Consider the following 15382-nt stretch of genomic DNA (forward strand, 5'->3'; position numbering starts at 1 on the left):
TTATTCATATTATTCATGTAACTTGACACTTTTTCAGGATATGTTGTCATATAACAATATGATATTTATATGCTTCTGTCAAATAAAATAAAAGTGGGTGTACATTGAAGCGCGGTACAGCTGTTCGCTATATCCGGTCACAGGCTGCTACTTGTTGAATTATCCGAATCTGTTTCATAGATTGTACCTTCTTTCCCTGAACCATGGTAAGTTTTCAGAAATAGTGTATTATTTGTAACGTTTTAAGAGGATGAGATACTTTCTACTGCCAATGCTATTTGTGGGAATAAGTGAGATAACTTCCTATTTCTCCAACTCAAAGGTTTGTGTTGTCAGATTGGCTTGAAGAGTTCATGCACAGTGCGGAGTCACTGTATTCTATTCTACTGGGATTTTTGTCAGTTCAGCGAGTGTCTGCCAGCAGCAAAGTTTGTAGCTGGCGGGCTAATTATAGTCGAACTCGTGAGGCCGCGAGCCCGCCAGCCGAGCCTACAACACGCGTTTTATCTAGGTCACTCTCTGAAACATGTCTTCTTCTTCTTTCTTTAGACTGCCGCCTTCATCAAGGTGAAGATTCTGCAGACAATTATTAACTGTGCCTAAGCAATTTTGCCAGGAAAGACCCTTTTGTCAATCGTGGGATCTTTAACGTGCACACCCAATGTAGTGTACACGGGCGGAGGGTTCGGACACATGTCGTACAAATGTCGGTCTGTGAAAGATACGTGTTTGTTGATGTGAAAATGGGATCGTTTCCGTGACTTGAATTTTGGATTACCGTCATCTTGTGTATATTGTTACTCTGATATTCAGGCTTTGTGTATGTGCAACCTAGAGGTCCGTGTGTAATTCGGTTTGTTTGATTTTGAAGTAATTCTGCTATCGACTGTACCGGCAGGTCCTTCTTTGTTCCACTTCCAATAAGCAGAACGTGCGCATTGTATACCATTTTGTAACCACGCTCAATGTTTATACCAACTACCTACTGTGATTCTGATGTTGCCGTCAGTAAGTACTTAGTCTAAACTGTGTCATAGAGTGAGAATAAGTGCGTGGGATGTTTTTGTGTTTGACTTTGGAGCAATTTTGTTTCGTTAATCTATGCGCCTTGATCAGTGCATGCACGGTTTGAAACAGGCATTCGACTCTCAATAGCGCTGCTCGCGCGCTCCCACCTGCAGCCTGGCCTTATCAACACAGCCAGAGCAGGCCGCGACCTACTAACTGCTGAGACAAAGAGTGGTTTCGGGCGCCACTGTGGATGGGATGGGTGGGAGGGAAATGGGGGAGGAAAGGGTAAATAGGCGGGAGGGAGTGGACTTGGCCAGTTATTTTTAACTCACGCCAGCAGTGTAGCTGACAGTACCTGTAATGGAATACAGTGGAGTGGGTGACGAATAATTTTCTTCAGAGAGTTCTACAGTTCTTAAAGGTATGTAACTTACAAAAGATTTTTGCATTTTCTGTTACAGCACCAGCAGGTGAAGATTTCAAGACAGACAAAACAGTCAACATGCAGATGGAGCGTTCATCAGAAATACCAACATTGTCCAGTGCTGACAGCAGCGTTGTTTGGCTGAAACTAGAGGCAGCTGAAATACCAACATCGTCCAGTGCTTACAGTGAAGTTGTTAGGCAGAAACAAGGGGCAGCTCCAAGCGGTGAGTGTGTAATGTGATATTCAGTGTGTGTCAAAGATGGAGAGCGGTGAGTGTGTAACGTGATATTGTGTGTGTAAAAGATGGAGCACCGTGTTGTTGAAGAGTCATCAGCCTGTAGTGTGATGGAAGGTTGTGTACGTAAGGGTGAAAACTGATGAAACCCTGCAGTGGTTTTTTTCTGAAAATGCGCTTTAATGGAACGTGTTGTGCAATTATCTAAGCATGTGTATAATTATGTTGTCATAATTCACTTTACCTTTTTTAGCTGTTCAAAAATCTTCAAATACCAAGGCTCGGAAACTAAAATGATACCCAATGGGAAATAATTTCTTGAGAAACCAGTGGTTCCATTTTCAAAATTAATTCATCATCAAATGTCCACTTTGCACAGGGAATACCCAGGCTGTTCATTTCTGGTACAGCAGTCCCTGCAATGTACGGCCCCCGGCGTGAGCGGACACCTGACATGTACGGACACATTTGCTCGGCACGGAGTGTTTTCCTTCTATATTTGCCCCCCCTTAAACGGACACCTGCAAAACGTGGACGCGGACACTCATTTTCGGTCCCAACAGCAGGTCATACCTCCAATGTACGGACAGACCATCGTCAGATTTTCACCACAACAAAATCGATAACAGAGCTGAGCAGTCCGGTTCTTGGTACAAAGATCACAGCCGCAATGGCGTGATGACAGTCACTGATAACTTGAGTGCACGTGTACCCATCACTGAGGAGGGGGGGTAGTTTTGGTCAGGAGTGGAGTACATGCGAAGATGCCAACATGAAACTGCACTGAGCTCTTTATTCTTGTCTGTTGGACGTAAACAACAGAAACCACAGTCGATGAAGGTCCTGAGCGAAAGTGAGTGAAAAACCGGCCACAGTTCTCAGCATCGTGTGTCTGTGTGTAGGCCTAACCTCTTTCATTGACAAGATACTCTTGTTTCCCCTCAGCCTTGACCAGTGAGTCGGTTGCCTAATCTATGAACCCTTCAGTTGTCTTGCTTTGTCAAAAGTTACGACACTGTCAACTGGTTTTGCTCTGAGTGAACAGTGCAGCTGGCCTCTCTGGCCACAGCCCCCAACAGTACATGGCTGGAGGGAGGGAGAGAGAGAGGAGGGGGGGGGGGTGGAGGGTAGCTGGCTAAACTCTGTGGGGTGTCCGGTTTCACTGCATGTCAGCAGGAAGAGCATTGGAGAGAAATAGAGAGGTGTACTCTTCCACACAATTTCCAAGCATCAGTTGTCACGGCTTGGGGTAGGCATTAGTGAGGGAGAATGGGAGCTGTGTTATGTACAGTGTATTTCCGACTGAAGAGTGAAAAGTCACTGCCATGCCACATGATCGGCATGCAGTCAATAAAGCCAGACAAGACAAAAATAAATTACATGATTATGACATGCAGCTCTATCTGCTGCTATTCATTCAAACTGGTTTTCAAGCTTATTCTTGCAAAGCATCTGCACACGCTCCTCTGTGCTGTGTTTGTGTGGCTGCTTTCGTATGTCAGTGCATGGTGAGTGTGTTCACTGCCTTGAGGATTTATTTTATCTCTTCTTTTCAACACTTTTCATACAAATCCTTGTTATTGTTTAGTAGCCACAAGAAGTGATTATCATAGACTCAATCCTGTTGTTTGTGTGTCTCTGTGTGAGTGTATGGGGGAGGGGGTGGTGTGTCACCCCTCCCGTGACCGGACACCTGCAATGTACGGACAGTTTTGCTATGGCCCAAGGGTGTCCCTTCATGAGAGGGACTGCTGTATGTGACCAAGTGGAGAGATTGTCTTATTCCATGCGGAGGCCTGGCCACATCTGAGATTGTGTTCCAAACTGTTTTGAGATATGTTTACACAAGAAGGAATGTGCCTTTAAGTGTCATCTCTTTCTGTCTTTCGTGAACATATCTTCTTCTCTTTCAGGAAGAGAATCATTCTGTCTTTTTAGAGTTAATGATTTTGATCTTTTAGGAATGTTCTCTTTCATACGTTCAGAAAAGGTCTGTAAACATGTTCTCACGATGAAGAGAAGACTTCAAACAGATTTATGAATTTTCTGTTTCAGCACCAGCAGGTGAAGATTTCAAGAGAGAGAAAGTGCTGTGCGTACAGATGGAGCGTCCAACAGAAATACCAACATCGTCCAGTACTTACAGTATGGTGATGGAGACAACTCCAAGCAGTGAGTGTGTAACGTGATGTTGTGTGTGTGAACAGTGATGAGTGATCATGTACATTCAGTTATTGATTACTTGATACAGGTTTTAGATGTAAAAAATATTCGATTTACAGCAGTAAGCTAGGTTTCCAAGAGAACGACTGTTTTATGACTTTTGACACGTAAAATATTTTGGTATGTTAAAAAAGAAGGGCCATAAAGTTTCTTTTCTACCCCTAAACTATGAGTTAAAAGGACAATGTTTCTTTTCTACCCTTAAACTATGAGTTAATAGGACAATGTTTCTTTTCGACCCCTAAACAATGAGTTAAAAGGACAATGCTTCTCGCATATCCTTGCTCAGGTCTCTTTGGGCTTAAAGTCATGTGGAAAATTATCTGGTTTCATTGACTTTTTTTGCACAGAGTTGAACACTGCATTTTTTCAACAAATTTTAGTCATGTAAATTGTCCGCCAAAAAGGCAAAAGTGTCCACCACAAAAATAAATAGGGGAGGCAAAAAAACTGATTTTAATGGTAAACTCGGAGCTCAGATGACACCAAATGGTGTTGGGTTCTTTGGAGACCCGGACCCCCCTATTCAAAGCGCCTTTGCTTCGCACCAGTAACTGGATGCAAAGCGTCTTCGATTGCTATTACTTCAAAATGCCTTTTTTACTTTTTTCAATTCCCATGCCTAATATTTAATGTTATCATTGTCCTTGTGGTAGGTTAGCTTAAAAAGTAAGTGAGGCGGACATAGCCAATCACAACTCAGCAAAATGAATCAGCTAAGGTCTTCTTCTTCTTCTGCTTTCGATGATCAGCCAAAGTCAAAAGCTACCTGCCCAGACAGCGACATCAGTTTTGATTTAGCTTTCTTGTATATGTCTCCTGGTCACTTGAAGGCAAAGTGTCTCAACTGCTTTAAATCATGCAAAAATATGAAAGTTGCAAACCATCCAAATATAGGTGTTATATTCACCACAGATTGTCAAAAATCATTTTGTGTTTTGTAATAAAAAGAACAATTACACATGAGAATGCAGAAACTGATGCTGACAAAACCTGCAACTGTTTTGTTGCAATCGGACATTTCCGAACAGTAGACTTCCACTACATGGTTTTTGTGGTCCAAAGAATGAGATAGCGATATACTCATTTCTAGATGTGTGGGGGTAGTGTTGAGGCTGCGGCAACAACAAACAAACATAAAAATTCAAGTTTTGCCCTAAGTCACTTTTAACTCTTACCAGTTCGCTCCCTTGCCCATCGTAAGCAAGCTTACGATGCCCCCCCTGTAGTTTTCCACTGACCAATTATCTAATTATAATTTTTTTTTTTTTTTTTTTTTACATTGGATGGGTCGGACAGTGGATAAACTCATATTTAAGACACACTTTATGACTGAAACAAGCTGGGTTTTTGTTATAAGTTAGTTATAGAAATGCATTATTAGGCACACAAAAAAAAAGTCTGTTAACGGTAACATAGCTAGGCCAAACAAATAGGGTCGGTAGGTCGGGACTTTTTTTTTTTTTTTCCCCAAAACATATTTTTAAGTTATTTTGCCAAAAAACAAAGCCCCCCCCCCTTTTTTTTTTTTTTTTCAAATTCTTATTTTTTTTTCAATTTCTTTTTTTTTACCAAATGCCAAACAAAAGTCTAGGGTCGCGCGAAAAAATAGGGTCAGTCAGGATACCGTAAACAGAATATTTTTTTTGGGGGGGGCCTTAAGCATGAAACGTACAACTTTGAAATTTGGGTGGGGGTATTCAGGTGACAATAACTTTTTTGTTTATCAGCAAAACTCTATAAAACTTTGCTATGTTATGTAAAATGAATGCCCAAACAGACTAGTTAGCAGCATATCTAAAATAAACTGAACACAAAAAAAATTTCTTCTTTGTGTTTGTCACGTGTTCCAAAAAATGGGCGTACAAATTTCAACAAAAATCATGTTGTCACCCCCATAAAAAAAATGTATCTTTAAAGATAGCACAATTCTCTTTGCAAATATGAAAAGCTTATTCATTTTCCTTTCATTTGATATATAACTTTCTATATTTCATTTAGAATATGACCCCAGATAGCCACTCGGCAAGTAGGCACCAACAGCACTGTAAAATAATTATGCCCTAAAACCCCCGAACTGGTAAGAGTTAAGGGAAGCAACTGACTTTTCTTCCTCTTAACTTAGAGATAAAACGTGGTTATTCCCCTTTGCACACGATTCCTTGAACCACTAAGCCTATGTTCCTGTGGTCGCAGGGTGTGTGTATGTAACTTGAGTAAACTCATCTGAAGTTCTTTTGACAAGGCACGTATGCCCACATACAGCATAAAGCCTGGAACTCTGTAAACGCAGGACTCTGAGACGTTCGCAAGAACCCAGTCCTCTACGGAAGAAGAAGATGACTTTAAACTAATTAAAGGCTCACTCCTTCTTGTGAAAATGGTTTGGATCAGCATCTCAGATCAGGTCAGGCTTTACATGGGATAAGACCATCCCTTCACTTGGTAACATACTAACAATTCCTCACTGCCCCTGGTGAGTTGAAATTGCTGTACAGTGGAAACCACCGGCACGGTTGGCCTAGTGGTAAGGCGTCCGCCCCGTGATCGGGAGGTCGTGGGTTCGAACCCCGGCCGGGTCATACCTAAGACTTTAAAATTGGCAATCTAGTGGCTGCTCCGCCTGGCGTCTGGCATTATGGGGTTAGTGCTAGGACTGGTTGGTCCGGTGTCAGAATAATGTGACTGGATGAGACATGAAGCTTGTGCTGCGACTTCTGTCTTGTGTGTGGCGCACGTTAGGTGTCAAAGCAGCACTGCCCTGATATGGCCCTTCGTGGTCGGCTGGGCGTTAAGCAAACAAACAAACAAACGACGTGCTGCAAAGAATGTTTTTAGCGACCTACGGCGAAGGTTAAACCACTAAGCCTATATTCCTGTGGTCGCAGGGTGTGTGTATGTAACTTGAGTAAACTCATCTGAAGTTCTTTTGACAAGGCACGTATGCCCACATACAGCATAAAGCCTGGGACTCTGTAAACGCAGGACTCTGAGGCGTTCGCAAGAACCCAGTCCTCTACGGAAGAAGAAGAAGAAGACTTTAAAGGCTCACTCCTTCTTGTGAAAATGGTTTGGATCAGCATCTCAGATCAGGTCAGGCTTTACATGGGATAAGACCATCCCTTAACTTGGTAACATACTAACAATTCCTCACTGCCCCTGGTGAGTTGAAATTGCTGTACAGTGGAAACCACCGGCACGGTTGGCCTAGTGGTAAGGCGTCCACCCCGTGATCGGGAGGTCATGGGTTCGAACCTCGGCCGGGTCATACCTAAGACTTTAAAATTGGTAATCTAGTGGCTGCTCCGCCTGGCGTCTGGCATTATGGGGTTAGTGCTAGGACTGGTTGGTCCGGTGTCAGAATAATGTGACTGGGTGAGACATGAAGCAAGCAAACAATCAAACCTGATTTTTGACTCACATGCGTAGCAAAAGTGAGTCTATGTACTCACCCGAGTCGTCCGTCCGTCCGTCCGGAAAACTTTAACGTTGGATATTTCTTGGACACTATTCAGTCTATCAGTACCAAATTTGGCAAGATGGTGTATGATGACAAGGCCCCAAAAAACATACATAGCATCTTGACCTTGCTTCAAGGTCAAGGTCGCAGGGGCCATAAATGTTGCCTAAAAAAACAGCTATTTTTCACATTTTTCCCATTTTCTCTGAAGTTTTTGAGATTGAATACCTCACCTATATATGATATATAGGGCAAAGTAAGCCCCATCTTTTGATACCAGTTTGGTTTACCTTGCTTCAAGGTCAAGGTCACAGGAGCTCTTCAAAGTTGGATTGTATACATATTTTGAAGTGACCTTGACCCTGAACTATGGAAGATAACTGTTTCAAACTTAAAAATTATGTCCAAACTATACGGCAGTCGACAGGAGTTGGAGAAAACGACAACATTTATCACCAGTGCTGGACTGATTGTGTAACCTCTGCGAACGCCAAGAAGAAGAAGAAGAAAAAATTATGTGGGGCACATGTTATGCTTTCATCATGAGACACATTTGGTCACATATGATCAAGGTCAAGGTCACTTTGACCCTTATGAAATGTGACCAAAATAAGGTAGTGAACCACTAAAAGTGACCATATCTCATGGTAGAAAGAGCCAATAAGCACCATTGTACTTCCTATGTCTTGAATTAACAGCTGTGTTGCATGACCTTGGATGACCTTGACCTTGGGTCAAGGTCACATGTATTTTGGTAGGAAAAATGTGTAAAGCATGTGAGTCGTATGGGCTTTGCCCTTCTTGTCTTAGATTTTTGAAGGGTCTGAATAAAATGATTTCTTGAGAAGCCAGTGGTTGCATTTACGACATTTAATTTGATTCATCACATTGATTACCCACGCTGGTCATTTCTGGTATGTGACCAAGTGATGGTCGTATTCCATGTAAAGACCGGCAAAATCTGAGATGGTGAGCCGAACTGTTTTTCTGAGGGTATATAAACATTTTCATCACAAAACTTACAAAAGATTTTTGAATTTTCTGTTACAGCACCAGCAGGTGAAGATTTCAAGCCAGACAAAACAGTCAACGTGCAGATGGAGCATACATCAGAAATGCCAACATCGTCCAACAAAAGTTGTTATATGATAAGGCCTCTCGAGCAATGTTTAGCTTGTTAAAGAAGTGTAGAAAATTGTCGTTGTCCATAGATATACAAATTGAATTGTTTGATAGAATAGTTGCACCGATTATGTTATATGGCTGTGAAGTATGGGGACCAAATTCGGTAAATTTAGCAACAAAATTGCAGCTACGTTTTTATAAGATTATTTTGAAATTGAGAAAGTCGACCCCAACGTGTATGGTATTAGGCGAATTAGGCAAATTTCCACTAGATGTCCTCGTAAAAAATAGAATATTTAGTTTTTGGTTCAAATTGGTGGATTGTAATAATAGTAATAAGTTTTCAAATGTATTGTACCGTTTTTTTGCATCGCCTCTATGTAAATAACATATATGAAGCACCCTATTTAAAACATGTTGAAACAACTTTAAATGCTCTTGGTCTTAGTGATTTTTGGCATGACCAGTTTAATTTACGATGTTCTAAAAAATGGTTTAAATTGAAAACGTTGCAATGCCTAAAAGATCAATATATACAATCGTGGTTTTCAGAATTAAATGAAAAAGAAACTTGTTTGAATTATAGATTGTTTAAAGATACATTTATATTTGAAAATTATTTGAACATTTTACCCAATAACCTAGCACTCTCTTTTTTACGTTTTAGAACATTAAATCATAAATTACCATTACAGAAAGGCCGAATGTTAAATATACCACATAACAAAAGAATATGTGTTAAATGCCAGTCTGGAGAACTCGGGGATGAATTTCATTATATATTTCAGTGTCATTTTTTTGAAAATGTGAGGAAAAGGTTTTTACCATTGTATTTTCGTAGAAATTCAAATGCAGTCAAATTTAAACATTTATTTGAATTAACAAAGAAACGAAAGTTATTGAATTTAATATATTTTATTAAGAGTATTTTGAAAGAGTTCTGATTATTTGATCACGTGTTGTTTTTTTTTTTATTAAAACAAAAACAAACACAGAAACATATACATTCCTGTAAAAAAAAAAGTATGATTACAATTATTTTGTTCCTCGCGCCCCCTAATTGGCATAGAGGCGCGTCCCCCGGGTGGTGGATGGGGGAGCCTTCTCTACTAATTTCTGAGAGAAGGTTGCATCACTCTCGATGCCGTGAACCTAATTAGGATCTTTTTCTTGTTTCTTCTCTATTTCTGCCTCCCCAAAGTCCTTTTACTTTCCTTTTCTCACCCATAAAATTCTTCACTTATTACCCTTGTTAAGTGGTTCTTGTATAGAATATAGTCAATGTTTGTAAAGATTTTAGTCAAGCAGTATGTAAGAAATGTTTAGTCCTTTGTACTGGAAACTTGCATTCTCCCAGTAAGGTCATATATTGTACTACGTTGCAAGCCCCTGGAGCAATTTTTTGATTAGTGCTTTTGTGAACAAGAAACACTTAACAAGTGGCTCTATCCCATCTCCCCCCTTTCCCCTATCCCATCTCCCCCCTTTCCCTCGTCGCGATATAACCTTCGGGGTTGAAAACGACGTTAAACACCAAATAAAGAAAGAATTATTTTGTTATGAATTAAGCTTGATTCATTTTCGGTTAATTAGAAAAGTTGTGTCTCATTAATACATATATCTTTTTTGTCGTGTTTATTGCAATTTTTATTTTATGCATGTAACCCTAGGGGTTTTTGAAATAAATATTGACTTGACTTGTTACAGCACCAGCAGGTGAAAATTTCAAGACAGACAGAACAGTCAACGTGCAGATGGAGCGTACATCAGAAATACCAACATCGTCCAGTGCTGACAGCAACGTTGTTTGGCTGAAACAAGAGGCAGCTGAAATACCAACATCATCCAGTGCTGACAGCAACGTTGTTTGGCTGAAACAAGAGGCTCCTGAAATACCAACATCGTTCAGTGCTCACAGCGACGTTGTTTGGCTGAAACAAGAGGCAGCTGAAATACCAACATCATCCAGTGCTTACAGGGACGTTGTTTGGCTGAAACAAGAGGCACCTGAAATACCAACATTGTTCAGTGCTCACAGCGACATTGTTAGACTGAAACAAGAAGCAGCTGAAATACCAACATCATCCAGTGCTTACAACGACGTTGTTAGACTGAAACAAGAGGGACAGAAACAAGGGGCAGCAGAAATCCCAATTGATTTTGGAACCATTGCAGACACAGCTTCATTTTCAGAACAAAATTGGTGTACATGTTCAAATGATATCAAGCGTGAAAAAGACGGTGTGGGGGAGGGTGGAGACATGTTGACAAGAGGAAGACCACATGCCTGCCTTAAATCTACAACAACATTTGGTCAAAAGGGGGGTGTAAACAAACACATGTTAACACATACAACTGAACAGCCACATGCCTGTCCTCATTGCAAAGTGATATTTGCTCAGAAAGGGCATTTGAAGACCCACATGTTGACACATACAGGAGAAAAGCCACATGCCTGTCCTCATTGTACAGTAAAATTTGCATGCAAAGGGAGTTTGAAGACTCACATGTTGACACATACAGGAGAAAAGCCTCATGGCTGTCCTCATTGTTCAAAGAAATTTGTTCGCAAATGGCATTTAAAGACCCACATATTGACACATACAGGAGAAAAGCCACATGCCTGTCCTCATTGTTCAAAGAAATTTGCTCAGAAAGGGGAGTTGAAGAAACACATGTTGACACATACAGGAGAAAAGCCTCATGCCTGTCCTTGTTGTTCAAAGAAATTTGCTCAGAAAGGGGAGTTGAAGAAACACATGTTGACACATACAGGAGAAAAGCCACACGCCTGTCCTTATTGCAAAGTGAAGTTTGCTCTGAAAAGGCAATTGAAGACCCACATCTTAACACATACAGGAGAAAAGCCACATGCCTGTCCTCATTGTTCAAAGAAATTTGCTCAGAAAGGGCATTTGAAGACCCACATGTTGACACATACAGGAGAAAAGCCACATGCCTGTCCTCATTGTACAGTAAAATTTGCATGCAAAGGGAATTTGAAGACTCACATGTTGACACATACAGGAGAAAAGCCTCATGGCTGTCCTCATTGTTCAAAGAAATTTGTTCGCAAATGGCATTTAAAGACCCACATATTGACACATACAGGAGAAAAGCCACATGCCTGTCCTCATTGTTCAAAGAAATTTGCTCAGAAAGGGGAGTTGAAGAAACACATGTTGACACATACAGGAGAAAAGCCTCATGCCTGTCCTTGTTGTTCAAAGAAATTTACTCGGAAAGAGTATTTGAAGTCCCACATGTTAACACATACAGGAGAAAAGCCACACGCCTGTCCTTATTGCAAAGTGAAGTTTGCTCTGAAAAGGCAATTGAAGACCCACATCTTAACACATACAGGAGAAAAGCCACATGCCTGTCCTCATTGTTCAAAGAAATTTGCTCAGAAAGGGGATTTGAAGAAACACATGTTGACACATACAGGAGAAAAGCCTCATGCCTGTCCTTGTTGTTCAAAGAAATTTGCTCGGAAAGGGTATTTGAAGACCCACATGTTAACACATACAGGAGAAAAGCCACACGCCTGTCCTTATTGCAAAGTGAAGTTTGCTCTGAAAAGGCAATTGAAGACCCACATCTTAACACATACAGGAGAAAAGCCACACGTCTGTCCTTTTTGCAAAGTGAAGTTTGCTCTGAAAAGGCAATGGAAGACCCACATCTTAACACATACAGGAGAAAAGCCACACGTCTGTCCTTTTTGCAAAGTGAAGTTTGCTCTGAAAAGGCAATGGAAGACCCACATCTTAACACATACAGGCTTTTGCCTCATGCCTGTCCTCATTGTTCAAAGAAATTTGCTCACAAATGGCATTTAAAGACCCACATATTGACACATACAGGAGAAAATCCACATGCCTGTCCTCATTGTTCAAAGAAATTTGCTCAGAAAGGGGATTTGAAGCCCCACATGTTGACACATACAGGAGAAAAGCCTCATGCCTGTCCTCATTGTTCAAAAAAATTTGCTCGGAAAGGGGATTTGAAGACCCACATGTTGACACATACAAGCAGGGTTCGTACAGGTCATGGAAAACCTGGAAAGTCATGGAATTTGATTTTTAATTTTCCAGGCCTGGAAAGTCATGGAATTTCAATTCAAGTCATGGAAAGTCATGGAATTTAACAAAAATAAGAAAGAAAAAAAAGTAACCTTTAGCACGCCAGCGGCGATTTTTGTTGCCCAGCCATTCCCCGATTTGCGTCGCCAGCACAAGGCTTGTTCGTATGACCAACTTCTCGTTCGTATTTGCATACGAGAATAACGGTATTTTTAACGGCACTTGAGCCAAAGCGAGGCTCACTTCCTTCCGTTATCTCGTCGTGTCGTCTGCGCTGCATTTGAGTCGGTTTCGTCGAAGTTTTCTGCTTTTGTTTTTGCATCGATAAAGTACTTTAGCGCTTCGACAAGCAAGACGGAGGATGATGAGTTTGAAACTTTCTTTCGAGTTGTTTCTTGACAACAAAAAGTATGCGGAATTGGAACGAATTACAGAGGAAGATCTTCGCAATGAACTGTGTATCGCGGTGAAGAAAATGACAGTTCGTCAAGTCACAGTGACGGTTACGAAACGGAATTTACGAAAGTGCAGATGGATACAAACAGTGGCTGGTCCAGTTTAGTGAAATGACAGGACCAGCAAACATTACCGATAATCTGATTGCGTAGCAAATGCTTGACTTGCTTGTCGAAGAGACACTGCGTAGAAACTGACTCAAATTCAGTGCAAAGCAAGCCAGTGTTAAAACTGGCAGTGACAAGACGTAAAAAGTTTGCGTGTTCGGAAATGGTGGATCTAGTCATGGAAAATGTTATTGAGGATCATGGAAAGTCATGGAAAAGTCATGGAATTTTGTTTCTAAAAACCAGTGGGGACCCTGTACAAGAGAAAAGCCACATGCCAGGAAGCACCGCGAAAGCATTATTTGTCATATTTTATAGATTTACACCATAAATATGTGTCAGTGCAGATTCAGCAGAACAAATGTTAATGTCAAAGTCCAACAAAGTATATATCTAAAACTAGAGGAATACCCGGCTTCGCCGGGGTGTATCGCGAGACAGAGACAGACAGCGTGGCGGTTCATCACAATCACCTCTGCAGGCGAAGTCCTGTCAAACGGGATTGAGAATTTTAGAGCTTATTTCTTAGCCCTATATTATCTGCTGTGGCTTCTCACATGCCAGAACATACAGACAGACAAAAGCCGCTAGACCCCATCACAAACAGAACTCTATAATACATAGGTTTTTGCCTACACACACACACAAACACACACACACACAGAGAAGCCGTATATATATATGCATATCTGTATCTATAAATATATAGAGATAGGTGAGAGTGTATTTTTCGCGTGGCTATAAATTGATTCGACCTTTTCACTTTGACAGTAAGAACAACTTACGGGTGCAAGGGAAGCGTTCTGGACAGCGCAGTGACATTCTAAAAATAGTCAATCTCAGAAACGGGAATTTGGGGTGAACGGCCGGCGCGACAGAGACAGACAGCGTGGCGGTTCACCACAATCACCTTTGAAAGGCGAAGTCCTGTCAAACGGGATTGAGAATTTTAGAGCTTATTTCTTAGCCCTATATTATCTGCTGTGGCTTCTCACATGCCAGAACATACAGACAGACAAAAGCCGCTAGACCCCATCACAAACAGAACTCTATAATACATAGGTTTTTGCCTACACACACACACAAACACACACACACACACAGAAGCCGTATATATATATGCATATCTGTATCTATAAATATATAGAGATAGGTGAGAGTGTATTTTTCGCGTGGCTATAAATTGATTCGACCTTTTCACTTTGACAGTAAGAACAACTTATGGGTGCAAGGGAAGCGTTCTGGACAGCGCAGTGGACAGCGCAGTGACATTCTAAAAATAGTAATAGTAACTTAGAACTGAACGGGAAAGCCACACGAAGGAAGGGAGATAAACGCCAAACACTGGAGAAGATAAGGAAGAGTTACTTATAATGGTGAAATGAACGCAAAAACGAAAATGAGTTCAGCGCTGCGCGCTGAGAGCACGTGTTGAAATATTTCATCGATGATATTGTGTCCGGGGTGTAGCTGAATACGGTGTCCAAATTTGAAAAAGATCCACCGAGAACTTTGGCGTTGTGATGTGGTGTAGCGGCTATGGTGTGTCGGTATGGGGGCCCGGGTAAGCTGAGGTGGAACCAAAATAGCTGAGGTGGAACCAAAATCGGTTCCGCGCTGCGCGCTGAGAGCACTTGTTGAAATATCTCATCGATGAGGTTGTGTCCGGGGTCTCTCTGAATAAGCCCACCAAATTTGAAGCAGATCCATCGAGAACCTTGGCCGCGCATCGCGCACAGACACACAGACAGATACACAGACACACAGACACACAGACACACAGACACTAGTCGTATATATATATAGATAGGTTCTTCTGTATGGAAACTGAAGTAGACGATTGCAGTCTCTATGCAATGATTAATGACTCCAAATGAGTTACACATGGCTTGGCTTGCCTCACATTCAAGGATGACAACTCTTCCACAACCTATAACACCCAGACACAGAGTTATCTCCACAATCTGTCCAATTCATAAAGTGTTTTTCTACATGCGTGTTTAGTACTGCTGATACTGCCTTCACAAAGTATGCATCTGACTAAGTGCCAAAAGGTGCGCACGAAAAGCGGACAAAGGGGCTAAAAAATAAAAGTTGACAAACAAGACTGATATTGTGATTTTTGCTAAGACAACAGATGTTGGAACCCAATTATGAAAAGAAAAGACAAATGCACTCAAATTATTTCACAAATAACGGGAATTTCGTTCGTTATATTATTCAACATGGCACTGAGACGTAGCATTCAGGTTA

The 15382-nt window shown here is 41.2% G+C and overlaps 1 protein-coding gene across 4 annotated transcripts in view; it reads left to right on the forward strand.

The window, feature by feature from the left end:
* The window catches only part of LOC138949688 (zinc finger protein 431-like), a 55236-nt gene extending 42194 nt beyond the window's left edge, over nt 1–13042 (forward strand). Inside the window, exons 1-5 of one of the 4 annotated variants that reach the window (XM_070321468.1) lie at nt 97–206; nt 1473–1661; nt 3729–3845; nt 8407–8493; nt 10189–13042. In XM_070321468.1, coding sequence (XP_070177569.1) covers nt 1514–1661; nt 3729–3845; nt 8407–8493; nt 10189–12323 — 2487 coding nt within the window. In that variant the 5' untranslated portion in view covers nt 97–206; nt 1473–1513 and the 3' untranslated portion in view covers nt 12324–13042. Of the gene's footprint in view, nt 1–96; nt 207–1472; nt 1662–3728; nt 3846–8406; nt 9056–10188 lie in introns of those variants that run through there. The other 3 variants (XM_070321470.1, XM_070321469.1, XM_070321471.1) reach the window with 3 other exon arrangements.
* The last annotated feature ends 2340 nt before the right edge of the window (nt 13043–15382 follow it).

The sequence above is a fragment of the Littorina saxatilis genome, linkage group LG16, assembly GCF_037325665.1.
Source record: "Littorina saxatilis isolate snail1 linkage group LG16, US_GU_Lsax_2.0, whole genome shotgun sequence".
NCBI lineage: Eukaryota > Metazoa > Mollusca > Gastropoda > Littorinimorpha > Littorinidae > Littorina > Littorina saxatilis.